The following is a 26,852-nucleotide window of genomic DNA, read 5'->3' as shown; positions in this document are numbered from 1 at the left end:
CCAGCGTTGCGTTTGTATGACACAGCCGAACCTCGCTTCTTCATGGTGATGTGGCTGGCAGCTTGGTGGATTGACAATCTTGACATTTCGGTCAAAGTTTATGTTGAAACTATAACCACGAGAGCCTTAGCAGTGTCAACTCATCCAAAGTCCCATGAGAGCTTCGATTGTGGATTTGCTCTGTGGGCGCTCGTTGTCACGCACACGGGCACCTTGATGGCCGGTTTACGTAATCCATCTCATCAGTGAATTGCCAAGTCTCGAGAGCCAGGAAAAGCGGGTCCTTCCAGAAGGACAGCAACGCCTTCCTTGACACCACAGCAGCAATGGCTGACGCCAAGCCTCCAACAGCTGGAAATCGCGAACCTTGAAAGCTGTCCAGGTGGCATTATTGGTGACGGCACGATCGCAGCGACACGACACTTGGACAGTAACCCCATGTGGTCGCCCGGGCTTTACTTTGTATGATGCCCTTTCGGCATGGACCACGACCATCGCGATTTGCTTAGCGATGGCGGCTCCCGATCCGACGCAACCCGAATTCCCATTGACGCATCTCCCCGCGCCCAGATGCCCCCCGAGAGTACCATGACATTCACACGGCCGATTCTCCGCCCAATACCATGGATAGGGTGGAATATGCTACTATGGTGTCTTGCGGCGGTGATGCTGGCCCCTGGCCACGTCGGGGTTGCGGCCATGTCAACGGACAGGATAAAAGAGTTACGCCAGGAGACCGTTGACATGTTTTACCATGGCTTTGATAATTATATGGATATTGCCTTCCCCGAGGACGAGGTATGCATGCATATTTGAGCCACCATTGATTACTTTGTAACTTGATCATAGCTAACATCTAACCACCCAAGCTCCGTCCAGTATCATGTGTCCCACTGACCCGCGATGCGAAAAACCCACGAAATGTCGAGCTCAATGACGTGCTGGGCAACTACTCACTCACGCTAATAGACAGCCTCTCAACCTTGGCTATCTTGGCTTCTGCGCCACCAGATGAACGAGGCACTGGGCCGAAAGCCCTTGCAGATTTCCAGCATGGGGTAGCCGCCTTGGTCGAACAGTACGGAGATGGAAGCCCTGGACCTTCAGGAGTAGGCCAGCGTGGCCGTGGCTTCGATGTCGACAGCAAGGTCCAAGTCTTTGAGACGGTGATTCGAGGCCTTGGTGGGCTTCTCAGTGCCCATTTGTTTGCCGTGGGCGCGCTGCCGATAACCGGATACAAACCTCGCCATATCGAGACGGATGACCCCTTATATTCGCAACCAATCGTTTGGCCAAACGGGTTCAAGTACGATGGGCAAATTTTGAGATTAGCACTGGATCTGGGACAGAGGCTCTTGCCGGCCTTTTACACCAAGACGGGAATGCCATACCCGCGTGTCAACCTCCGTCATGGCATCCCCTTTTATACCAACTCACCCATGCACGAGAATGCACCCATGAACCCACCAGAAGGCCCACTGGAGATAACGGAAACGTGTAGCGCAGGCGCGGGGTCACTGGTACTCGAGTTTACAGTTCTGAGTCGTTTGACCGGCGACCCGCGATTCGAGCAGCTTGCAAAACGTGCCTTCTGGGCTGTCTGGTACAGAAAAAGCCAGATAGGACTTATAGGGGCTGGTGTGGATGCCGAGCAAGGCCACTGGATCGGAGCTTATGCCGTCATTGGTGCGGGCGCTGACAGCTTTTTCGAGTATGCTTTGAAGTCACATATTCTACTCTCTGGACATGAGCCCCCTAACCGGACGGCTTCTGCACGCAAACACAGGGGCGGCATCGACAGTGACAACTGGTTGGATCCCAACGCTCTTTTCCCTCCCCTGAACGATGCCGAAAACTCGGCCGATTCGTTTTTGGAAGCATGGCATCTTGCACACGCAGCCATCAAGCGCCATCTTTACAATGAAAAAGACCACCCCCACTATGACAACGTTAACCTTTGGACAGGATCTTTAGTATCCAATTGGGTTGACAGCCTGGGCGCGTATTACTCGGGGCTCCTTGTCCTCGCTGGTGAGGTTGAGGAAGCCATTGAGACAAACCTCTTATACACCGCCATATGGACGAGGTATGCTGCGCTTCCTGAGCGGTACTCACTTCGTGACAAGACAGTTGAGGGTGGACTCGGCTGGTGGCCACTGCGGCCAGAGTTCATCGAATCGACATACCACATATATCGCGCCACCAAAGACCCCTGGTATCTGTACGTTGGTGAGATGGTGTTGCGGGATATCACGAGACGTTGCTGGACCCCTTGCGGCTGGGCAGGCCTGCAAAACGTTTTGGATGGCGAAAAGAGCGACCGCATGGAAAGCTTTTTCCTCGGAGAGACCGCCAAATACATGTACTTGCTCTTTGACGACGAACACCCGCTAAACTCTTTGGATGCCCCTTATGTTTTCACAACCGAGGGACACCCACTCATTATTCCCAAGGCTCCGCCAAAAGATGGTCCTCGCCGACAACGGTCACCTCGCAAATACTTGACTGTCTATCCTAACGAGGAGTATACAAACACATGCCCGCCACGGCCCCAAACCACGCCATTATCAGGGTCAGTCGTTGCAGCAAGAGATGACATTTACCACGCCGCGCGCTTGTTGGATCTTCACCAGCTTTCCCCAACTTCCGCCTACGCTATCGATGCAGGGCAAATGTCTGGTCAACACATGGCTCGCTCAAACTACACGCTTTATCCGTGGACACTCCCTGCAGAGCTTATGCCTGACAATGGCACCTGCGCCAAACTGTACCAGCCAGAGGAGGTGACCCTGGAATTCGCCTCGAACGCGCAGCAAGCTGTTGGAGGCAGCTCCTTCAACTTTCTACTGGGCAGTCAGAATCTAGAAAGATTAAGTGCGGATCGTATCCGTGTTTCCAGCCTATCGGGACTCAAGATGTCAATGCGTCTGGAGGATAGTGGTACTGGTGAGCGTGAGTGGCGGGTCAGCAAAGTTAATGGCGTTTTGCTGGGCAAGGACGAATCCATCATCTTTGACCGGGCCATACTGGGCGAGATCCAAGATCCAAGATTCTCGCTGATCAAGGACCCCGTTCTCGCCAAACTCCAACAGTTACATCAAATCAACCTGCTTGATGATGAGCCCGCGGCTAGTGACGATGGGAGCAAAGCTGGCCAACAACCACTGTCTCAAACAGAAAACACCCATGAAGAAGAAGACCTCGAAGAGCTCGACGCAGACCTCCTACACGACCTTCTCGCCAAGGCCGAGCTTCCCCCCGTTGCCTCTCCCCGGGTCTCTGTTCCAGCTTTTGGCTCCATGGTCAAAGCACTCTTCAACCAAATTGCTGCCTCATTGGACCTCCAGCTCCCAGACGCCACCTCCATCCCGGGGCTTAGGTCGTCCACCCCCAAAAAGGCCCTGCCCTACAACCTGGTGATAAACCGAACAGCAGTCACCCCCACAGGGTTGGGCGCCGCCCCTCTACCAGCTCACATCATCCCACCTCGCGCGCCTCGCATCCCCGAGTTTGGACCCGTCCCGATAGAGCACTTCCCCTGGTCGACGATTTACGCGGCCGGCACTGCCTGCGACGCCGTCCTCCCCGACTCTGCCCCGCGAGACCACCAGGTCATCGTCATCCGCAGGGGCGGGTGCAACTTTTCGACCAAGCTGGCCAACATTCCCGCATTTTCGCCCTCGTTCAGGTCACTGCAGCTGGTGGTGGTTGTGTCGGATGATGACGGGGCCGAGTCGTCGTCGGCGGCGCATCTGAGGGAGCAAGCGGGGTTGATCAGGCCGTTGCTGGATGAGGTCCAGGTGACGCCTGCTGGGTTTGCGAGGAGGCATCCGATTCCGATGGTGATGGTTGGTGGGGGGGATGTTGGGTATGAGCAGCTTGGGGCTGCGAAGAGGATGGGGTTGGCGAGGAGGTGGTTTGTGGAGAGCTCGGGGTTCAGGGTCAGGAATGTGATTGTTGATGAGGGGGATAATGATGAGGTTGATTAGGAGTTTAGGTGTAGGGTGGGGGTTAGGGTTAAGGAGATATGATTGATGGGTGGGAGTGGGTGGTGTGAATTTTTAAGGTATGGAGTTTTGTATATATGGATTCTTTTGGTGAGCGGTAATTGTGTTTGGGTTGATGTGAGGTTAGATGATGGTGGTTAGAAGTGTTTATTTTTTGCATTCAGCGTTGGATGTATACGAGTAGTATGTTTTTTCATCCCATCTTTAGAGGCCGCTGCATGCTGCCCCTGCACTTTATGCTGGGCCGTTGCCATAGTCGACATTGGATTTATCCACTATTTGTGCAGTCAATCAATCTAGACTGGCTGTTACATCTCGAGGGTAGGATTGAGAACCTTGATGTTTGGGTGTATGTGCGAACTTGCCCTCTGATGATCGATGCATGTGATGTGATATTGATTGATTTGAGAGAGATGCAGCACACACTTACTTGATTGCAGTACGAGAAGATATTATTCTGGTCCCATATCTCACATGAACCTATGAAAGAGCGATTCTTATGTTATTTTTTTTATTCATTTTTGCCCGTCGCCCACAACCGAAGCAACGTGGCGAGAGTGTAGGTAGTGGTAGTACAACAAGAGAAACAATCAGCAAGCCCCAAAGTCTACTTGATTACTTTCCCTGATAGTGATGATGTCCTTGCCCACAACCACATCACAAATCACCACTCCGGATTTTTGAACAAACCACAACGCCCATCCAGTAAAGCTCCCATGCCGTTTGCCCGAAGATCACAGTAGGAGTAGTAGTCTATCGGCCAAGAAAAATCCACACGCGCACACACCCATCATTGACGAATAATCATCCCGTGTAAGAAAAAACAAATGTAGGGGTATTTAAACTGTTTCATGTTGAAAAATAAAAAAGCCCGGAAACCGTCGAATATGGATATGTCGGATAAGAGCCCGCCGAATTGTGTTGTTGCGTGTGTGTTGTCAGTGTGTAAGCACCGATGTCGGCTGAGCTATTTTACTCATCCGTCTCGAGGAGAGTAATGGTAGGAACGCCACCGAGCTTCTCACGGCCCTTGAGGAAGGCAATCTCGAGGATGAAGAGATAGCCGACCAGCTCACCTCCGAGCTGCTTTACCAAGGTGCCAGCGGCCGCGGCAGATCCACCTGTGAGTGAAGATTGTGTTAGTCTAGGCTCGTTTCATTTGTGGCTTTTTAGGAAGCTCGGAAGAACCAAGTTTTTGAGCGGTTTCCCAACGTATGACCGCAACGGCGGCCGGTGTTTTTCGAAAGCAGGGGGCGGTGCTAAAAAATTTGGGAAACCCATTGGCGGGGAGGTTCCAGGGGTGGTGAATGGCCGCCGCAATGGCGCAATATTCCACTTAGTTCAGTTCAGGAAAAACGTACCGGTAGCAATAATGTCATCCACGACCAGGACCTTCTGGCCCGGCTTGATAGCACCCTCTTGCATCTGGAAAAAGTCGGTGCCGTACTCCTTCTCATAGGCAGCCGTCACGCAGGGGCCGGGCATCTTGCCCTTTTTGCGGACGGGCACGAAGCTCGCATCGAGCTTCAGGGCGAGCGAAGGGCCGAAGAGGAAACCCCGCGCATCCAACCCCACAACCACATCGGGCTTCAAGCTGCCAACAAACTCGAGCACCTGGAGCTCGAGGGCGCGGAGCAGGGCGTTGTGGATGGCGGGGTCCTGGAACAAGGGGAGGATATCGATGAAGTTGATACCGGGAATGGGAAAGTCCTGGAACGACTTGAGGGCGCCCTGGAGAGTTATCTTTGTACGGGCGAGTTCGGAGGCACTGGCGGAGGCGGAGGCGGACTGTCCTCTCGAGGCATCGTTGGTGGTGATATCAGCAGAGGTGGGAACCTGATCGTTGCTGGTCGACGCCAGAGGTTGGGCAGAGTCGGCGGGGGCGCTCATGGTGAAGAAGAAAAGAGGAAGAAGGGGAGGGCGGAAAGTAAGGCGAGGAAGTGCTTCTTGACTCCAAGGTCCTAGAGCCAGGCGAGGTACGTATCCTGCTGCGGCCGGAGCGTACGAAGAATGGACGGTTGTAGTAAGCTTGTGTGTGGTTGCAGGAGAAGGAGGCTTGGGCTTGGGGGTGTCAGCGTTGTAAAACCACACTCACTGGTCGACCGCAAAAAAAAAGGCGAGACAAAAAGAAAACTAGGACCACCCCAAGCGGGAAGGAGTCAAATTCCATGCCGCTGGTGGAGTCGGTGAACAGGATGAGAGACGCAGGCGCATCGCTGTGCATCACACACCATGATGAGAGGTATCCCGGTCTGTGTTAGAGGTGTCTCCTCATGGTTAGGCTGCCCTCGCGTTTCGCTCCGTGTTCTGGCTCATCCTGATGGTGTCGACTGCCTCTTTGGGATGGTTGGGACCTGGCATATTACAACCTCACTTTACCTCTCACAATGTCTTATCTCAGATGGCCGCGTCTAAAGAAGCAGAATGTGCATAGGTGATAGCAAATGGCAAGCCTCGAAATGCTGCCCCTCGCTGGCTTGTGGTGCCTCGCTGCCCTCGGCTGAGAAAAGGTGGGGTGTGAAAAGTTGGAGCTAGAGGGAACAACCCCGCCAAAAGCCATGTCTTGGCGCTCGACTAAAACCAGGGCAGCCCACAGAAAAAACTTCGCTGCTTCCATCCATGCTGCAAGGGAAACCAGCTGCAGCACAGCTTGTGCGCACAGCACCCGTCAACTCAACTTTCTCTCTCCCCCATATGTCTCATCCGATTCCTGGTGCTGGGGACGCCTGCGTCACGGCTGCCTGTGTTCTCTGGCCGTCAACAGGCGGTCGGTCTGCACTCTGCACTTCCAGGTTGCCAGCTCGACAGGCCCGGATAGTATGGCGTTTTGACCCATCACATTTCCCTGTGAGCTCTGAGGTGGCTTATCGCTCTGTGGAGAGTTCCCCGGATTACTCTCGGGCGTGGCTCGATATATCAAACATCCGCTGCTCGGAGCTTATCGGATGAGGGAAAACTCATATTGCCACCGCTCGGAAAGAAAGGCCAACTCAGCAAGCAGTATCACAAGCAAGAGAGGCGCGGACGACCTCCATCTCACCCGGATGTCAATATCCCTCCCCCTGTCGAGCCTCCATGAGCGATATACATCAAACTCCATGCCGGTTCTAAAAGCGTGTACACAACTTCCCGGGATTCAGAGTAACGTCGGTCAACGCACGATGGTGCCGCTGAACTTGGCACACACTCTGGTCGAGGCGGGGTCCCTCTCAGCCTCTCCCCTCCGGCATCTCCCAATCATGCCACAAAAGCACCTTATCGGCCTACCCATTCTCTCCTTTACCCCCACGGGTCTCACCACACACATCTGTAAACCGCTACCCGTTAGTATACGGAACTAGGCAGACAGCCAGTGGTTGTTGTGTGTTCTGAGACGTAATGAAATGGCATTGGAGTTTTGGGGACGGCCACTCGTTCTACCTTTAGTCGTCAACCAGTTGAGCCAGCAAATAGCTCTGGATGCCACCATGACACCTGAACCGGATAGCTTTCCGTTTGGCTGGGGTCCTAGGCCGACAACATTTGGCATACGCCCAGAGGCAGGTCCCGATCTGCCCGGGAGACTGACGTCCACTCCATAGCCCGCGTGGGGTACCCTCCCCCGGCTTTCTCACCACCATCTCCGTGCCAAACGTGCCAAAGGGACCGCTGGCTGTGTCCCGTAAGCCGTAGAAACCGAGAAGGTGGGAAAACTTGGCTATCTAATTGGACTCCATGTTCTTGTTGTCTCTCCCCACGGAATAATATTCCTTCGCCAATCAGTTGCGGCAGAGGCTTCGCCAATTGGAAGATACCCCAAAAAGCATTATTAGGGCGCAACATGTTGACCGCCATCTCGTACTTGCTCATTCTTGACCAAGATTGTGGCTCGGCCAGCCCAAGTCAGTAAAGCCGGATGCCCCTCCACCACACCAGCTTGTGTCTTTCTGGATCGGTCGATCAAGATGTCATCGAGGGTCCTCGGCCCCATTACGGCATCGAAGAGTGAGGTCGATGCTCTCCGGAGCTTTCCGGCCAGACCGGTCTTTTTCTCGGCGGAGGTTGACATATGAAAGGCAGACATATGCTCATGATGCCGAGACGGCCATGACATACAGCGGGTGTATACGCATCATCTAGATTGTGCCGACATGGATTACATACATTCGCCGTGCCTCGCACACTTTGTTCATTGTCCAATCGTTCTAGAAGCCACATGGGTGCTCACAGGCATTGAGCGCTCGGCTATCCCTCGTATCAGACTATGGCCCGTCCGGCGTCTGCACCTCTTCATATTCGGGTCTTATACCTCCACCTGCCCCTCAATTAACAGCCCATTCACACCCAGTTGCGACTGTTCCCTCCGAGGATTTGCTCGATATTCACGCCAGAGCAAAATCCATTTCCCATTCGTGCGCCACCGACCTGTTTTATTCGTATGAATCACCAACGGCCCAGAGTGCTTGCATCCGCGGCCGAGGCGGTGGTGGTATCCTACTCGGTTTCCCACCAGAGCACGAGCGGTTCAATGTCCGTATCATTATCGATTGGTTATCGATGGCCCGGTTCAAATGCCTATCTTCCGGTTCCAATCTACGACCAAGCCATTTCTAGGTAGTGCTCGCCATGACGACCATCCAATCCATATAGCTTTGGCGTCTGTATTCCCCCCAGACGTCCCAAAACGATTCGAGATCTGCTGCATTAGCCTAGCGTGCTTGCTGCAGCTTCATCTTGGCGGCCATGGCAGCATTTGAGCAAGTAGCTTTCCGTCCCAATGCACATGCCGAGATCTCCCTAACTATCCATCCAGCATTTCACACCAAGAGAAGCTCTATCTGGCTTTCTATGACTCAATTTCCGGCGCCTCACCGCCTCTCATCCAGTTGGCCTTTTGCGAATTCAGCCGTCATCTTGTCTCATTTCGAACCCTCTTTTCTTTTTTTGGAAACTTGACAACCGTCTCTAGGCAAAGGAAGGCAAAAGCCGTGCCGATATCGCCATTTGTTTATCATATCTCACGATGAGGGGCCGACTGCTTACATTACACCAGACTGCTTGATATCAAGGAGCAGAGAAGCGCTGGCGTGTCTCCGCAAAAATGACTGATCATAGAAGCAAGTGTGTTTGCTCAAATCAAGCATCCATAGTGGTTGGCAGGAAGGCTGCAACCAAGTCGTGATACGAAGAATGGTGATTGATACTGGGCAAGGCAACACGCAAACGCACACGCACCTCGTCGGCAACCCTCGGCCTTGCGTTATGAGCCAGTAGTTTGCCGGCCGTGGGATGGAAAACAAATACTACCACCCCACCCCTTTCCCCTTCTTCACATCACTCACAAAAAGAGGGTGTCGAGCCCATCTATCTTTCCTGCCCTGCTATCGGTTTCTATCTGCTTCAGCGTCGTAGCGAGGCCTGAGTGTGGGATGGGCCACATATGCACTAGGCCACATCGGACAACATGGCAATCTGGAGAATATCGCACTTTTGGATGCATGCAGCCGGATCGCGTCCGCTCATTCACCTACCACTCTGTCTGCCTGGGTGTGTGCGTGTGTGTGTGTCCCTGATGTGGCCGTCCCGGGAAAGATTGGGATGAGGCTTGCAGATTCTGGCCTTGCCGTCCGCCAGTTAAGCTCCTCATGGCCTGCCGTTTCCTGCCGCCTCAATATCTCGAGTGGGATTGTGTCATATCACGCTTGCATGTGTGATAGGTTGTTCAACTTTGGAATACGAACGAGGCCATCAATCAACCTTAACCCTTTCTGTGTGCTTCACGAAAGACGAGAGGACCCTTTGCGTTGAGCTCCTGCCCGGATGTCAGAGGGAGTTTATGGTTGCAGATTGCTCGATTTTGTCATGATGCGCAATAGACATACCTCTTCTGTTGAGCGCCCCTACCAATAGGCCCGGTCTTCCTTGGAAACATGATGCTTATCTATGATGGGTGTGGAAGCGGCATAACATCAGCAAATAGGGGTCAAAAAGGGGCAAGACCTTCATACCCTAACCCTTAGCCTGTCGCCTGGAAGCCCCTTTTCCTTGATCCAACGCTGTCCCTGCGGGGATTTATCAAGTGAAGCACACGCATGGTAAGTCGACGGTCAATACACGTTTATACTGACGTGTATCAATAGTTCTGTTGTCCAACCAACTTGTCACCAGGACCATCAATAAAACTTCACCACAACTTTCAATTCACCAAAGCAGCGAAATATAACCAAAAAAAAAAAAAACTGCGAGAAAATCACCCACATAAATCACCGCATTTCATCCCCCCTATCAAACCCCCAATCACCACGCCAATTCCTTCTCACTCGCCAACCCCCACTTCACAAGTTCCTTCAACCCAGCCCCCATGGCCTCCAAATCCCTCCTCGTCAACCGCCTGCACCCCCCACCGCACCGACAAACAAACCCATACATGGCATACAAGCAAGCCGAAGACCCAGCCCCATAGTCAATAAACAGCTCCGTCCCTGCCTCGATGTCCCTCCTCGCCGTCATAACCATCACCTTTCTGTGATGATCATACTTATAATTCACATTCGCCGCACCCCGACAAGCATGGTTGAACCTCGAGGCAATCCCAAAGAAGCCTATCCCACCTCCCAGATCAAAGCTACACAGACACACATCATGTTAGCCACCAACTCGCCCTCAACTAGGTCACCTAAGATCCAGTATATAAACTCACCAATTCCGATCCTTCACCCTGATCACCCACCCCACCTCACCTCCCCCATCCAAGCTCCTATAAATCCCTTTCCCCTCCTGCCGCATCGCCAACACATCATCCTCCACCCTCCCATGCGTGGTCAACAGCAGCGGCCTCTCCAGCAAGATAACCCTACCCATCTCAATATCCACCGTAGCAAACGCCCCCAACCCCCCAAGCCCCGACTTGCGTATCTTAAAATATTTCTTGAATCGAAAATCCCTGTTTGCGTTCCCCGGACCGGGCCACCACTCCTCCGAGTGGGGGGGAGGGTGGAAAACCCTGTCAGAGGGGTCATCGGAAGGCAACAAGCTGTCTGGCTCGTCGAGGAGGAAGCGCTTCCCGAACGGGGTGGCGTATTCTTGGCTTGCGAGGAACTGCTCGGCGTGGGAGAAGTAGTGATAGATGGGGATGTTGTTTAGCGTGCCGATTTTCACAGTCCGCGGTTCAGATTTGGAGACCGGGACCGGGTGCGGGAGGATGTGGTAGTTGTTTTGCCCAGGTTTTGTCTCGCTGGTGGTGGGTTCGTCGGTGGTTGGATGACTGGGACAGGCAAGGGTTGTTGTGGTGGTGAGGTTTTGGTCAGAGCTGACCGAGTCGTTGCCCCCCGGGTCGGAGAACAGCTTCTGAGCTGATCGGTCGGAATCGTCGCCTGACTGGATGGTCAGGGCATCTTTGTACTCTGAGGGGGTTAGTTGGGAAAAGATGGATTGCATCTCGGCCATGGCTTTCGCCAAAGCGTCGGCGGTGAGAACGGTGGTCTTGATCTTGATGGGCTCCATTATAGCGAGAAGAGAAATAACAACGGAGGGATGAGAGGTGAGAAAAGACGTCAAGATCGGTGTATTGATACCGTTTGTAGATTAGAAATGTGTTGAGTGATACTTTATAACATGCAAACTGCTAACAGAGAACCAGATTATGAATAGGTGAAAAGGGTTTTATGTGAAGATGCGATGCTGTAAAATGATGACTGAGATGATGGTACTATGGTGACGGCTGCAACAACAGTGATCGTCTGACTGATGATCAGTGGAGTTAGTAGAGATGTTTGATGTGGAAAGGGCGCCGTCTTTGGTGCGTGAGATGACTATCTGTGAGCCAGTCTGTGTGCTTATGGATGATGAAAAGATGTCAGATGAAAAGATGTCAGATGATTGTGTCTCGAGGGAGGAACGGTAATGCTCAGAATTGAGACTGATGAAAGTCGTGGACTGGATTTTGGGGTAGGCGGTGTGCCGTGATCGAGAAATTGCGTTCGACAAACGTGTTGGTGCTGAATATATGGTATGATGATTTCTCGACTTAATGAAGCTCGTACTCTGAAGCACTTGGAGACACAATATGGAGAATAAAGTAGAAGTGATGTGTGGATGGAAAAGCTGACGGACTGGAAGGTTTTGGAGAATGGAAGAAGCAAGTGTTGAAGGAGAGAGGTGAGGGAGTATTATAAGCTTGAAAAACCTCGGCACTGTTGGGCTGGCGGTGCTGGTAAGTAACCAACCAATTTCCCGAGTGAAGCCAGAACAAAGACTCTCTAAATACCAACTGCATAGGAAGTTGCGGTCACGGTATGCGGTCCTGTCACAACTGGAAGCACCAAATTGGCCAGGCATCTTCATGATTAGATCAGTCTCCTCATTGTTGCAACCAGATCAAAATCTGTTTGGCGGCCTTGTCGTAGAAAGGGGCTGGTGGACGATGTCAACAGCCGAGACGACACATGGGAGGTTGGATCCAGTCTGGGGACAGTGGAAGTGACTCGATGTGTTACAAAGACATGAAAATTTCTGAGGCACTCAAATAGAGCGCTTGTGGGGAAGGCTAGGGGCTGATTAGATGATGGCATTATTGGTGGCTCTCAGGCAATGTGTTCACAGGAGGGAGCAGCTATTTCATACCATACCATACCACCTGGTCGATTTGCTCGATGAAGAGGATGATTGAAATCAGCCAAAGAAATGCCAGGCCGGCATGGAGTGGCTGCCAGGTGTGTAATTGAATAAAATATACCTACGTCATCTGAAGCCGATATCTCCTCTGGCAAGGAAGGAACGATGCTCAGAACCGCCCTTTTCACTGCCAGGCAGAAACTGGACAGGACAGCCCGCCGCCTAAGTAACGAGAGAAAGTTTCCCGAGTCGCCGACTGCAAAACTGACTGCCATCTCGAGTACAACAACTGCGTACCGATGGCGCCTCCTTCGCAAGATCACAACCTGAACACTTTTCAGCCACATCCAGGAAACAGTCTGGAAGTCAAGACAATGGAGAGAGACAGGAACATCCAGGAAGCGGCTCCTTCCGAAAACGTCCCCCCCTACGAGGCTGTTCCTGTTTATCAGAATTCCATTCCCTTGGAGTCTCGCTCTCCTCACCCTTTCTATCATGTCGACCTTGAGAGCAACAACCACCCAGTCGAGACCAATAACAACCCGACTACCACCCGCCGCACCTTGACTGTCCGTGTTTTTGCCCCGCGCACAGAGACCGTTGAGGAAGAAGAAGAGAGAAAAATGCGAGCTATGGGTCTCATGCTTGCATTCCTCACGATTTTGGGAATAACTCTGGCGGTGGCCACCATAGTTGGCATGTAAGTCTTCAATTACCATCGGTTCTTTCGGGTGCACGATATTTAACAGTTTCTAGCTACATAATCCAGGGCTGATCAAACCCATATCACATAAGCGGCGTTACGGCATGAAAGCTCACTGGCGCGTGTGCCGACAAGGAGTACACTGACACACAACAACATCTCACGTTCAGACCATCTTTTGGCATTGGGAAGATGTGGATGGCAATCGAACAATGTATATTACACAATGGAAGGCATGTGTGGGAGCTGACTAAGGATATAACAGAAAATGATGGGGCTGCTGGCCGCGTGTTCAGAGTGTTGATGTTCCCTCGGTGTGGTTGTGAAACTTGTCACGCAAGGACCGCCTATACGAGCTCCCAAACTCCCGTGATACGACCATCGGTTGACGTCCCGACTTTCCAAATATGCAGGAACAAATGTGATTTCCCGTGGTTACATGTTCTTGCCACAGGTCCCGGCTTGCCATACCTGCCATGTGAGTACGTTGTGGTACGGTGACACAGAAAGAATGGACTGGACTGACAAAAACACACAGGTGATCTCCGGCCATGCGTTGTCTCGGATCGAGATTCACGTCAGCACGATGCCTTAGACAGTGTCATACTGCCTCCGCATTTCGAAAATCTCCCCCCTACACCACAGAAACCCATGTCTCGTCATACTTCTTTAGCATTATTTCCACGATCCCTAGATATTTGTCATGACAGGTGACTCGGAAATGATGCGTCAGGAACTAACATGTTGGTTATACAGGGACCATTTGGGTGATGTGTCAAGGACACGGTGCACATGAACTCCTCGACATCGGATGCTGGGAGCCGCCTGTCCAGTCTTCGTGAACCTCAAAGAGTACGATTTGTTTTGGATACTAACTTTCTTCCAGGCCTCAAGATGTTCCCACGTGCAACAACTTCTCATCGGAAGAGTGAAAACAACGCACTTTGGCCACATTACGCGGATAGTTTGGCTCAAAAAAGAGAGCTGAAGGTCTTTCATCATGCAGACAATACTTGGAGTGGCTGGATAGGTAGGCAGATATATTATTTGCGGAAGGCTGACCAAAGTCGTAACCTTTGACGTCAGGCCAAAGTACTTAGTTGAAACACTCACTTTGAACTTTTTACAAGAAGGTCCCATGTCTTGATCAACCCAAGTAGGACCTCTCGGGCTGCTTGTAAAGACCGACGCCTTGCTGCTCTTCTTAAAGCCTTCAAAATGCATCTATTACTTCTTATAGTTTACATCATTGCAAGCAGGGACATCGGCACCCTGGCTGCTCCAGCACCCATTCTCAACGGGGCCTCATCTCAAGACGTCAACGAGAAGAATGGCGAGAACAACATCTTCCCCCGAAAGATTTACCACCGAGCAGATGATCCGCAGAACCAGACGAGCGTACTCATAAGCCCTCCTCTAGGTACAGGTCCACTCAACTCGACAATCGCCAATGCCACATCGGTGGTATCTCTCAATATCACACTATCCGCGGTGACTGCCTTGACGACCACTCCAGTTACTCTTACCTTGGCCAGTCCTTCCTCAGGCCCTTCACAAGGTCCCATCATCGTTACTTCGGAGTCTCCCCTGGTCTCACAAGGTCCACCAGTGATCACATCGGTATCCCCTTCAGCCACGGTGATAGCCACATCAACAACAGTACGAGCCGGCACCCCTATTGCTCTCTCGCCTGCCGCCTCTGTCTCAGGCTCTACACCCTCCCCCATAATCCTCACCTTATCTCCACCTCCCCCAACACCAATACTCGTCACAATCACGCCGATCCCAGTAAACACAGTGACGGTCATCCTCTCTCCCATCTCAAACCCTAGCCCCGATCCAACTCTAGCCATTCCACCGCCTGGAAGTACCATCACCGTCACAGCCCCTGTTGCGCTCTCGCCTACAGCAGCCGGCAGCACGATCACCGTCACTCTCCCTACTGTCATTGCCTCACCTTCCGGCGCGCCAGCTAGTACGATAACCATTAGTCTTCCCACTGTTAGCGCCTCAGCCCCGGCACCACCACCAGTCAGCACGATAACCGTCACCGTCCCTTTCCCCGCACCGCCCATCTCATTCATCTCCACGAAAACCATCACTGTCACCGGTTCACCCCCTTCTCCCGCACCCGGAGACACAACAATCATTGTCACCGGTCCCACCCCTTCTCCCACAGTCGGAGACACAACAATCACTATCTCCGCCATCCCCATCAGCATACCCACCACCCCCTCGCCCCTACCTCCTCCTCCTCCAACCCCGGTCATTCCACCAGCAGCAGGAGAGGAAGGAGGCCGTACTGTCACTCTTGTTGAGACGGTGCCCGTGACATCATTCTCCAATGGAATGCCTGTCAGCACAATCTGGCAGGAGTCGACGTCCTTGGTGGTGATTCCCCAGGTAGCCCCAGACACAGCTGTTCCCGCGCCTCCTCCTCCCTCCCCGGTTGCCAGCGATGTTAACACGGCGATGACCACGCCAGCGCCGGTTGTCCCAGGAGGGGTGCTTACAGTGACTGTTACCGCCCCCCCGCCGCCGTCAGTTGTCCCAGGAGGGGTGCTCACAGTGACTGTTACCGCCCCCCCGCCACCTTCGGTCGTCCCAGGAGGAGTGGTGGCAGATGCTTGGACTACTGTCGTTTTTAGTGCGGATAATACCGAAGGGGTGAGTATAATTTGGCTTTCTTTACACAGTAACCGGAAAGCTGACCGAGACAACAGGTCCCCATCCTGACGACCGTGGCACTGGCAGCAGCTTCTCCACCTTAGGACCGCATGCCAGAGAAGAGAGAGAAAACACACAAAAACATATCACCAAACGAAAATAGGGTCAAAGGGAGAAAGGGGAGATGGACAAAGAGTGGGTTAGGGTTAGGGTCAGGGTCGGAATAGGAGGGGTCATCTGAACAGAATGTTTACTTTCTTTTCGTCCGGCAACACAAAGGATTCCTTTTGTTGAACTAGTCACTACGCAATAGCAACTGTCAACTCTGATGCCTGGAAATGCACCGCTTGTATCACCGTTGCATCTCCATCGCCCAAACAGGTCTCAAGAGTCTCGACAAGGGAGCCTCCCAAATGAACTGAAGCAAAGGGTTTTCATTTGTTCTGGAATAATTCGAACCCGAAAGCAATTGTGACAAAAAGATGTAGCCATAAAGGGAATCAGGAAATGCACACCAGCCCGGAGCCGGAGATCAAACGGCGGAAAAGATCACAGGATGCCATCAAGATGCGCAGGACGAGACCAAGATCCCGAGTGTATCAACTCTCAAAATCAGCCCGTCTCTTGCTTATCAACTGCAGAAAAAAAACCTATAAAAAAAAACCTAGGAATCACGGTCAAATTGGAAGAATTGCTGACGATGCCTCCCAAGATACCGATGCGGCAAGAGCTCTCCGTCCAGCCAAGCCCCCGCGGGGAAGCGAAACCGAAGCCGAAGCCCCACCGTCCTCCGGACCAACACGGGTTTTCCGGCCCCGTAAGCATGGAACATCAGATGTGAAAGCAAGGCACAGCCCATTACCGACATCACTTCAAGCCTGGTATATCCTGTCGATCTGCCCTCCGCTCAACGACACACTACAACCTACCGGTTCTAAATTCCGACGACGACCGGATGTTGACGAGTGAGGTTGCTGCGCCGCGAGGGGGTTGAGGTGACCCCGCGTTGTGACGTTGTTGAAGAAAAGCCGAGCCTACCTTAGGTAGCCTTAAATATATGGGGCAGGGGGTGGTGATTGGAGGAGATATCTGGCGAGAAGCCTGGTAGGTAACTGTGATTTGGATGGTGTGCCCCGCGGCTGCGTTGATGAGGCTTTTGCGTCTATCCCAATCAGAGGATGTATCTTGAGAGAATGATTTCGCTCGGGACGGGGGGTTTCACTCCACGGCGGATGTTGTTGTCGGAGGTTCGGGAAAGGGTTTACTGGAGGCAGGCCATGGAGCGAAACTTGCTGGCCGTCATGTCATTGCAGCAAGGCATCTTGTACGGCTTTCTCAAGCGCAGCCGCCGTGCAGCCGCAATATCGAGACTTGATTTAGGGTGGAAAAGATCGGAGCTACTGACACTAGTCCCCGGTCCCCCCGCTACACAGCCTCGAGCAGTGAATTTTGAACCGGCGCCGGTAAACCACACAAAAAGCTGCCGTGGACATGCCGAGAGACGGGCCGCATTCGTCGCGGCCATGGCAGTGAGAGTGGTGAGCGCATGGATATGGCAGGCCTCCCTCTCCACCGTCCCCTTTCCATTTCAGTAACAACAGGCAGAACATCACATTTATCCCAGATCTCTCAACTCACTCATGTAACAAACCGAGGTCCACCGACGGCGAGTGGTACAAGGTCGCAGACGCAAGTCCGTTCTCTTACAAATCAGGGGACGTTCGATCTCAACAACATCAACAGTAGATATGCACCCTCTCACGCTAGAGGACCCGACAGACTGGTTCAGCGCTTGCAAACTGCATGTTGTTCGTCGATAGCTGGCTCTGCCACCTCGTCCCTTTTCAGAAGTTTGAATTTTACTCGTCGATGCCACTTCCAAGGCCCCCTGCCGCCGGTCCCATCCATGATCAAAGCATACAAGGAGAGACATTTTGGATCGCCAAGACCAAGGATGGTTCCCAAGGTTGGAGTAGCAGTCGGTCAGCGCTGCATGATGCTGTCCCCAACTCCCACGCCGCACAGCTGAGGAGAAATGACACGACACCTCGGTCCTCCGTTTGAAACGGCGTCAGAGCCTCAACAGCCAGCCCTACGAGTATGCCCCTAAGAAAGTCGTGGTACCAACTGCATGATCAAGTATGCAGCCATCACGGTGTCATCCGATTAAGTCCGGCACCGGCAAATATCAGTCGCAACCGTTGATTTTGCCAAAGAGCTGCGCCGCCCTCTCGCCGCGAATTCTACCCCATCATGTCGCCCACCGGCCCGTATCATTTCATCTTTGTCTTGGTGATTTATGGCAGAACTAAATCGAGTCGACGACTCTGGGGCGAGCGCATCCTCTTTCGCTGACAGGGGAGGTCAAGATGGATAGCATCACAGGGGCTCGGCAACGGGGACATGACGCTGTGCCACGCCACATATGGGAAGGAAGAAAACCGCCCGTACGGCAAGCGCGATGCACGCACCGCACGTTTTGTTGACAGATTTGACCGCCCATTTTTGTCGGAGAGTTCGTTGCTATGCTTTCCATCACTGACGGGGGAAATTTGAAATAACGGCAGGCACTGCTCCCAGCAGACACAAAGGGCATATCATCTTGAACACGCAAATCTTGAAAGCATGAGACCCAGAAAAGGACAGGTTTTCAAACTGAGGGGGATGTGTTCTTCCTGGAAACCTTTGTTTTCTGGGACCCACCACACGTTGAATTAGCGTTCCCGACAGTTCGGGCCCTAAATCTGCGCCAATCACAATTCGCGGCCCGTCCCGAGCGTCTGGGTACACTGTGTCAGTGGATCAAATATATGCAAGCTGGTTGGCTGCAGCTTGGTTGCCAAGATGCTGTTGGTCGTGCGCTTATTTCTGGATGGAAGGCTTCGCTCCCTCATAGGCCACATTCCCGGGCATAATCTGCACCGGACTGCCATCTGGGGGTTGTGGTTGAGCGGCTTGGGCGCGGGTCCTTCGCCTTTTGGTGGTTACCTACGCCGTACCCCTCGCGATCGGCCGGGTTGAGATTCTGACGCTGTACCACCTCCTTCCTCGCTCGACTTTCCCCCTCCACACTCCAACCCGTGGAAGCTTTGCCGGGATGTGGCCCTTTTTCTTTCCTCGTCCGTGCATGGATCAAAATATGGGCAGGTTGACGGGCGGAAAGTGGATTTTGACCGTTCGTTGCCGTCATTAGGTGTGTGGGAGATGGCCTGAGATTAAGGTGGCAGGTTTCCTCCTCAACCCTACACAGTGCGCAGGCAACTCGACGCACTTCATCACCTCACCTTCGTTCCCACCCTCCCTCCTTCCCACATTTCGTGCGTAGCGGTGTGCACCTTCCTTGCTTGCAAACCGATAGTGAGAAGCGAGAGGAAGGAGGGGACCTTTTGAACGTGACATGGCAGCTGCGCTCTGTAGATGAATGCAAATCAACTCTGGCTGGTGTGGGAGACGGGTGAAAACCACACGCCAAAGCAAGCCAAGATGACAAGCTTCTCGTCCAGTTTGACATGCTTCGGTGCGTAAAAAGATCTGTTATGCATGGGGCTGTCACCTCCGTGACAGGACCCTAGTCAAGTCCGCTTGGCATAACCACCTCGCCCTGCCTTACTGTGTATGCCCCCCTACCTCTCTGGCTGCACTCTGCGTTGTTGCTGTCGCATCAATAGGTGGGCAGGAAGCAATAAAGTGGACGGGCTAGGAGGGCTAGTCGATACGTCCCTTGTCCAGGAAGGTACCGCCCGATGAAAGTCTCACTGGCGCCATTTGGCGGAAACGGGATAAACCCCACGAGTATCCTCCATCCTGAGCCGCACATTCCACCCTCTTCCTGTGGTTTGCCTGATTGCTTGCCCGTCACCTGCTTGGTTCCTCGTCTCTCACCTCCTCACGAGGACAGCGCTATTTCGAGATATCATTTCTGTTTCAGCTTCTCGTCGTGCATCTCACGCATAGCCCGCCGACCTGGATTCAAGCTACCACCACAGTGAGTTTCCTGCCCTCCGGAGAGTACCCCGGGTGAGCTGTTTGGGGCTGCGGGTCCAGAGTCATGCCTAGGCCACGCTCGATTTCGTCCTGCAAGTCTCACAGGGCCAGTGCCAATCAAAGCTCGGGTTCAAAAAGACCATGTCGCCGGACATTTCTGATCGCGCTTGTCCCTTCTAGAAAGGGCTGCGTGGGCTGATTTGTGTCCTCCATCGAGACATCCGTTTTTTGTCCCTCTGTCTTGTTTGCCAAATGAAAACGCGACTGAGGAGCTCACAAAGGTATTAGTTGCAGATCACTACAGGACAAGGTGTGGTGTGTTGTTCGGGTGGATAAGGTACCTCGACTGCTACCTGACGCCTCAAATCGGCTTGATGAAAGTCTCTCCCCCGTTGCGACACAACCCGCTGCAGGTCAAAGTGTGCCCCAGCCCAGCCTACAGCACATCTGGTTCCCTCACCCCTCCATCCCTGTCTGCAGGGCCCGCCGTCGAGGTTCCTGGACTGTCGCGGTTCAAGCAGGGCCTGAAGAGAAAGGCCCCCTATTCAGTCTTCATCCACGAGTCCTGCTCCCGGTGCCGAAGCCTTCTCCCGCCGACCACTCGGTCAACGCCCCAGCTGCCGTCTGCATCAACACCACAGCTCCCGCAGCCAGCCGCTCAACATTCATAAGAGGAACCCGGTTCCCTTCCCATTCCTGGCTATCAGCCCTGGCCCACAACCCTTCTACCTTGACATTTCTACCTCGACACCTTTCAGCCAAAACCATGCTTGAAGTAACGGGCTACCCGCAACAGCAGTATTTCGGAGGTCCTGCACACCGTGTATTCCCTCCTTTGCCTCCGGCAGTGCCGTTGTCATCCTCCACCCCTGAACTTCTCCGCGAAGTGGCCTTCAATGCGTCCAATTATTATTCCTCCTCGAACCCAGCCACAAAGCAGCAGGCAGAGACTCGCTCGGCATCTGTATCTTCTGTGTCGTCCTCGACATCTCTCTCAAGTCCCCCAAGCATGCAGCGTGGAACCAGTTCCCGGACGATATCACCAGTGCCTAGCATGACAGATTCAGCAATCGGGAACGCTCTGGTAGCCGGCACTCACTACCAGCAGTCTCCTCAACCTCAGTCTTACACCCCGCAAGCACACACAACATTGTCGCTGCCGAGCCCATCCCAATATTTTCAGGCGCACATGGCTCCTCCTGCGACTCTCTACTCGTCACTTTCTCAGAGACAATACTCGCAGTCGCAACACTACGGTTACCAAGTCGGCTCGATTCCCTCCCATCCTTCGCCACTATCGATGCAGAGCTTTCCTGGACTGGGCTTCACCCACTTCGCCATCTCGTCTTACCACTCTCCATCGTCGGATCTTCACTCGTATCAAACGTCCCCATTGCTCCAATACCGGCCAGAAGTACGAGGCCCGTCCCCATTTCTCAAGGGACTGCAGAGCTTGCCTCCCCATATCATCAGCCGGATCCACAGGTCATTCACCTATCTAGAATGCTTCCAGGTGTCCAAAGTGTCCCGCTGGTTCAAGGAGAAATTCGACCCCGCCAACCTCCCAGTCGAAGACAAGATTGCTGGAGTTCGTTATGCGGAACAATACTATCGCCGTTACTTCCCCGGCCGCGCTTCCTCTTCCAATGCGAGTGGAAGCGGCAGGGAGTACGATGCCAAGCACCCTGGATCATTCGGGTGCTACCACTGCTTCCAAATCAAGGGTCCAGAGTGTTTTGAGCAATTCAAATGGAACAACCACCCAGAGGACGACGGAAACAACGAGACAGGCTCTTCCGCTAGTACGCTGGGGCCCGGTGCCGTCTCAGTTCGCTCGACGCCGCCGAAGTCTTCCGTGTCGGCCTACTCTTCGACAGGTAACCCGCATTACGACCCGAGCCTTACGAGAAGCAGCGTCACGGCGGCGGCAAACAATAGTCGCCGGGCGAGCAGAGCAGAAAGCACTGGAAGTCCAGCATCGTCTTCCACCGCGGCAGGTGGCAGCATGCCATCGACGGACTCTCCGCGAATCAAAGAGACTTGGGGAATCCGCCGGTTCTGCATTGACTGCGGTATCAGGAAGCAATACTATCGCCCTGGCGATCTGATTGAGCTTTGCAAGACCAAAGAGGCGGTTTGGGTGTGCCAATGTTGGAAAATTCACTGGCGGCCTGCCGAGATCAAATGCACTGACTGTGGGTCGTTCATTCCTCTTTCGACGCCAAGTAGGAGAAGAGGGTGATTGCTTTTAGTGTCTGTGGTATGTTTCCCTTTTATACCTGTCTCAAATTATCAGAATGCTGACATTTATATGTCCACACAGGCTTAACTCTCAAACGATTCATTGTTTTTCCTTGTCGATTCCGCCTTTTGCTCTTTAGAAGGATATACCTCGCTCGCATCTGGCTGCATGTTTTTCCAATGTCTGGGCTGGCAACTCTGCTTTTTGCGCATTTACTGTCACTCACATACTTTATACTAGGAGAAAGATGGGAGGCGGCAGCCTGTTTTTGCATTTGCGTATTTTTTTCCCCGTTGATAGCTACCTACACGGTTCTGTGTCAGATTTCCTACGCATTTTTACCACCTCGAACCATCTATCTCGTTACGGATGTATTGAGACGAACCAAACATCATGAAGCGTGGTTTATCACAGACTTTGTTCAGCCGCGGTGTAACGTGTAACAATCAAACATTTACGCCGCAGAGGCGCTTGTATGCTACAGTTTCCACTATTTGTTGGGTATTGTTCATCAAAGAAGAAGGTCGTAGTAGCCCAAGACATTTTGTTTCTGTTGGTTGTTGTCCTTGCAAGATTGTCAGCCGCAAGCGAGAGCCCTCGGCCTCGCGGTAAATCTTTTCAAATGAATCAAAGCGTGATGAACCAACAGCGCGCTTGAGACGGGGGCATCGATGCTTCATTTCCCAGGATAAAAAAGGTCTCTTCAGGCTTTGCAACAGTAGAGACCCTGACCTATCCGTACTGTGTGGGCAGATCAACAGACATGGAATCACTTGCTGAAGATGACACCTAGTCAGATCTCAGATTCTGTCATCCCGCGGGAGTTTTGAAAAAGTTGTTGGCTGGCTATTCACATTTTGCAGTAGCGTGTTTTAGAAGCAATCTTGATGGGTGTGGGTAGCAAACACGCACAACATCGTCAGCCCTGAGGGTGTGGGTGGTGATGGAGGGTAGGCAAAGTCATGTAGGCAGAGTAGTAGACGCACACGATTCACACAACGCGGCATGTTGGTTCGGCGCTTAAAATGCTCGAGCATGGTGGTGGTGACTGTTGGGGGGAACTACATCAGCCGAGCCGGAACCAGGAATCGTGTGTGCACGCGCGCCGGTTTCTGCAATCTTCGCCTCATTTACCTGGTTCCCTTATGTCCGAAAATACCATACCTGAAAGCCGTTGCATTGGAGAGGCAGTTCTCGTTAGCGGTGGACATCGAAACAAAGGCTGAGTGAATCGGCTGATCATGGCCCCTGGGAGCCCTCAGACTTGGGGCTGGAAGGCGGCCATGGTGGCCTGGATGGTTCCCGCAGAAATCCTAGATGCTGTCAGTGTCGCCTTCGCGTTGAAATGGTAACCAATCCACTATCGCCAGTCGGGTACTCGGTCAGAAAGGTGGTGGAGACGCGGGACGACCGTGATGGTTCAGTGGGATCGACCCTGCGCACACAGAGGTGATCAGGTCGTTGAAGCTGGGGAAGCCATTGGTGCCGCGGTGGTGTCTCCTGGCATGTGCGAACACTTAACACCGAAAGCACTGTGTGGTACAGAAGGGCATGGTGTTAGTCAGATGGGTGGCAAAAAAGGAGCAACAAGCTTGCATGAAACCATCTTGGAGGGTTGGGGTGGGACTGGCAGACGATGGTCAACGCTCTGCCCCTGTTGCCTTCCTGTCCGCTGAGTTGCTGATCAGGCGCCACGACGCAGGGGGGTCCTTGTGAAGCTGTGGTGTCTACCCAAGCTGAAATGGGAAGGCAGACATGCGCCTGAAAGGTCGTGCTCGAGGTGAGTTGTCCGTGGACCCCTGGTGCGGGCGAGTGTCAACTCACCGCCAGCCACACCGAGGACAAAAGAAGCAACGAGAAACCCAAGATGGTTTCGTGGAACGGGTTTTCTTGATCGATGTGCAACGCAGGGCAGCTCAACATGCAAACGTCATGTGTGGCACTTCCCTAGCCCCCATCAACGGTTGAATTGGCGGAAGGATTTAGCTACCATCACCGTGCGCGACCCATCTGATCGGATGACAAGACGCCAGAGTCTCTCCAACAGGGTATGGTCTGTCAGTGGTACACGTCCTCCGTCTGATAATGCCAGCTTTCGACTTCGTGTCAAACCAGTCTCATATGCCACCTCCCTCTCCCATGAAAAGCGAGGGGAGAGCGGTGGCGCTAGGAACCAACAGCAGAGCTATGAACAGGGCTCAGCGACTGTACCAGTCTGTCGGGACAGGGGGATGAAGGTAATTGGTTGTGGAAAGCCAACTTTGACTTGTCATATCAGCGCGCACCCCTCGAGCATTTTTTTTTTTGGGGAGATGATGTTTGAAAACGAATCAGAACAGGGCCGGAAATCCTAACGTCTGCCACCACGGTGAGCTTCCGTTCCGTCTAGGTGATCTGCCGAGAAGGTGGGGGGTCCACAACCTTGCGCAGAATTGCTCTTAAACATGGAATTGACGTGGGTGGTGGCGTTTAGATCAGAGCCAAGTACAAGCTAGTGAGGTAGATGCAGGTTTGCCTCGGGGTGAGGGAGTGCATGGCGTTGCTGGCAGCAATACGACGACGTCGTGGTCTCGACCGAGAGAAACACCGCAGAATGGCGCGATGGGCGAACGGAGGCTGGTGTTTGGGACCCCGGGAAGATAGCTTGTCGCTTGCAGCGCAGGTAACATGATTTGCTCTCTCTGCGAGTCAAAGCTGCAAGGTCCACTTGTACCAAACAGTGCTGTTGCATGGCGGTATTCTTCCAGCTCCGATATGCAATAATCGATGACAGACCTGGCTGGGCATCATGCTTGGCTCGGGGAACCAATGTTACGAGTAATTATGAGAAAGCTATAGTATATCCGTCAGAATATGATTGTACAGCGATAAAGTGAGTCTAGGGATCCCAGTTCGGAAAGATAATGCTTATGGACAGAACCGCTCTGCATACGTAGACCGCCTATTGCGAGATGGAGTGGACTGAGAAACAATGTGTTGTCCATCCAGGTTGTTGTGTCAGAAGAGCCGTCTTTTCAGTTGCTCGTTGGTGGTAGAGCAGCGGGTAGAACTGCGAGAGTAGCGTGGGTTGGTTGCATAACCGCCACGACTCCTCGTTGAGACTCTGAGGTCTTTGTCATCCGAGCGGCTGTGTGTAAGGCAGACGTGAAACGGAAAGATGGAATTGGTGGTGTTTGGTCTTGGATAAAGGGCATTGTGCTGCCAACAAAGCTTCTTACCTTAGCTTGGGCTGTGTGGATGAAACTGTTGTGGGGTGTGGGTCAAAGTGCTCTGCGCCTTCGCTCTTGCCTCATTCACATTTCAGCGCTCCGACTGCCTCGAACTGTTTCTCCTCATGACACTCAATCAACTGAAATCCTGAAATATCTCATCTAACCATGGATAGTTCAACGAGTCTATGGAATAAAGATTCAAAAACGCTATCCTTTTTCTAAAAAAAAAAGAAAAAAAAAGAAAAACTATCGACACCCCTCATCTATACCGTCTGATCATGCTCAACGGCCCTTAGATTGCCTGTTCTACCCAGCCAGTCTTAATGTACCACCCCGCAACAATATATTTTGTACAGGCTCCTGGTGGGTAACAAATGAAGGGTGTCAACCTTCGCTTGCCGTTATCGATGTGCAACTCCACCTCCCCGGAGAGGCTTTTCCGTGGTTCAACGGGTGATCAACCATACTCACCTACCACTCAAACACACCAGTCACAATCTAAACACATCCCACACCCTCTCGGCAGCTGCTCAACAAGATGAGACAGAAGAAATCGGCTGCTCGGCACCCATCGACCTGTGAGGGGTCAGACATGGCCAAACATCGTGGCATTGCGACTCGGACAGCCACGGAAATCACCGCAGTTAGCCGCCGGCGAGGTCGAGCAAAGAATGAGCCGGTCACCATCAATACTAGCGCCACATCCGCAACGGTGTCGGACGCACTGTGCCCTGTCAATCAATTAAGGGAAGACTCCGAGTCCTGTTGCACCTCTATGCCCTCTGGTGTATCTCACGATCTCGCGGCCTCCCAGCTCAGTTTCATTCTTCCATTCTCAAGTAACCCAGTAGCAAGGATTCACCGAAACCAAAAGCCTGCAAAGTGCCTTATCACTAACGACGCCGGTGAGAGGCGACATCCCCATCTCCACTGCGGAGTACCAGACTATCCAAACCATAACGCCACCTCGAACCGTCCAAAGCAGTATGAGCCGAAGAAGATAGATACCTTGTCCCTGTAGAGTCCAGACAGTTCGAGATCTCCTCAAAGTACCATCATGTCACGTTGACCTGAAAGTACTTTCACACTCTTCCCCCTGAACAATCTTGATTTCTTCCAGCCGAATGCAACTCGGTGATCGCAAAACATGCGCATACACAGTTGTCATCATCACGCCCCATATCTTGTTGAAAAGCCACGCTACGAGCAGCCCAATCAACGAGCGCTGGAACGGATGCCCGGCTCATTCCGTCCACGAGACATAACCGGCTGCTGAAGAGAGATGCCCAGCTCACGAGTGTAGTACTCTTACATGAGCCCCCTCAGACTGATTACAACCACTTTGAACTACGTGTATCTCGTTCTCTGTAAATAGTGTTGTGATAATGTATGTATCCCTGATAATCAAAGTTTGTTGGTCCGTGCGCACTGTTTACATCGTGAAG

At 52.8% G+C, this 26,852-nt stretch overlaps 6 protein-coding genes across 6 annotated transcripts; 4 read left to right on the top strand and 2 right to left on the bottom strand.

Moving 5' to 3' along the window:
* Position 1: 1 nt before the first annotated feature.
* On the top strand, positions 2-4,367 carry QC764_103410 (uncharacterized protein). Its single transcript, XM_062941571.1, has 2 exons — positions 2-798; positions 870-4,367. Exons 1-2 carry the CDS (start codon positions 481-483, stop codon positions 3,987-3,989), a joined length of 3,438 nt encoding a protein of 1,145 aa, XP_062804440.1. The 5' UTR covers positions 2-480; the 3' UTR covers positions 3,990-4,367.
* Positions 4,368-4,449: 82 nt separating this feature from the next.
* On the bottom strand, positions 4,450-6,473 carry APT1 (adenine phosphoribosyltransferase). The gene is made up of 2 exons (XM_062941570.1): positions 5,369-6,473; positions 4,450-5,128 (listed from the first exon to the last, which is right to left on the bottom strand). The coding sequence occupies exons 1-2, from the start codon at positions 5,895-5,897 to the stop codon at positions 4,980-4,982; spliced, it is 678 nt and encodes a 225-aa protein (XP_062804439.1). The 5' UTR covers positions 5,898-6,473; the 3' UTR covers positions 4,450-4,979.
* A 3,810-nt stretch (positions 6,474-10,283) lies between these two features.
* QC764_103390 (uncharacterized protein) lies at positions 10,284-11,489 on the bottom strand (the record flags this gene model as incomplete). The annotated part of the gene is made up of 2 exons (XM_062941569.1): positions 10,284-10,611; positions 10,687-11,489. 2 exons carry the CDS (start codon positions 11,487-11,489, stop codon positions 10,284-10,286), a joined length of 1,131 nt encoding a protein of 376 aa, XP_062804438.1.
* Positions 11,490-12,621: 1,132 nt separating this feature from the next.
* QC764_103385 (uncharacterized protein) lies at positions 12,622-13,374 on the top strand (the record flags this gene model as incomplete). Its single annotated transcript, XM_062941568.1, has 2 exons — positions 12,622-13,299; positions 13,356-13,374. Exons 1-2 carry the CDS (start codon positions 12,899-12,901, stop codon positions 13,372-13,374), a joined length of 420 nt encoding a protein of 139 aa, XP_062804437.1. The 5' UTR covers positions 12,622-12,898.
* A 1,146-nt stretch (positions 13,375-14,520) lies between these two features.
* QC764_103380 (uncharacterized protein) lies at positions 14,521-16,318 on the top strand (the record flags this gene model as incomplete). Its single annotated transcript, XM_062941567.1, has 2 exons — positions 14,521-15,969; positions 16,026-16,318. 2 exons carry the CDS (start codon positions 14,521-14,523, stop codon positions 16,071-16,073), a joined length of 1,497 nt encoding a protein of 498 aa, XP_062804436.1. The 3' UTR covers positions 16,074-16,318.
* Positions 16,319-19,133: 2,815 nt separating this feature from the next.
* Positions 19,134-22,623, top strand: QC764_103370 (uncharacterized protein). The gene is made up of 3 exons (XM_062941566.1): positions 19,134-19,954; positions 20,248-22,191; positions 22,277-22,623. Exons 1-3 carry the CDS (start codon positions 19,713-19,715, stop codon positions 22,332-22,334), a joined length of 2,244 nt encoding a protein of 747 aa, XP_062804435.1. The 5' UTR covers positions 19,134-19,712; the 3' UTR covers positions 22,335-22,623.
* Positions 22,624-26,852: the final 4,229 nt, after the last annotated feature.

Source organism: Podospora pseudoanserina, chromosome 1 (genome assembly GCF_035222485.1).
Source record: "Podospora pseudoanserina strain CBS 124.78 chromosome 1, whole genome shotgun sequence".
NCBI classification, from domain to species: Eukaryota; Fungi; Ascomycota; class Sordariomycetes; order Sordariales; family Podosporaceae; genus Podospora; species Podospora pseudoanserina.
Note: the sequence above shows the minus strand (reverse complement) of the source record. Positions and strands in the feature narration are given on the sequence as shown.

What these genes read in the sequence shown, in the direction of transcription:
- QC764_103410 (XM_062941571.1), top strand. Translation starts at nt 481, where the DNA reads ATGGACCACGACCATCGCGATTTGCTTAGCGATGGCGGCTCCCGATCC. An exon ending in TTGCCTTCCCCGAGGACGAG is followed by an intron (nt 799 to 869) that starts GTATGCATGCAT and finishes TAACCACCCAAG; the next exon opens with CTCCGTCCAGTATCATGTGT.
- APT1 (XM_062941570.1), bottom strand. Translation starts at nt 5,897, where the DNA reads ATGAGCGCCCCCGCCGACTCTGCCCAACCTCTGGCGTCGACCAGCAAC. An exon ending in GGATGACATTATTGCTACCG is followed by an intron (nt 5,129 to 5,368) that starts GTACGTTTTTCC and finishes CTTCACTCACAG; the next exon opens with GTGGATCTGCCGCGGCCGCT.
- QC764_103370 (XM_062941566.1), top strand. Translation starts at nt 19,713, where the DNA reads ATGAAAGTCTCACTGGCGCCATTTGGCGGAAACGGGATAAACCCCACG. An exon ending in GGATTCAAGCTACCACCACA is followed by an intron (nt 19,955 to 20,247) that starts GTGAGTTTCCTG and finishes TATTAGTTGCAG; the next exon opens with ATCACTACAGGACAAGGTGT. An exon ending in ACGCCAAGTAGGAGAAGAGG is followed by an intron (nt 22,192 to 22,276) that starts GTGATTGCTTTT and finishes ATGTCCACACAG; the next exon opens with GCTTAACTCTCAAACGATTC.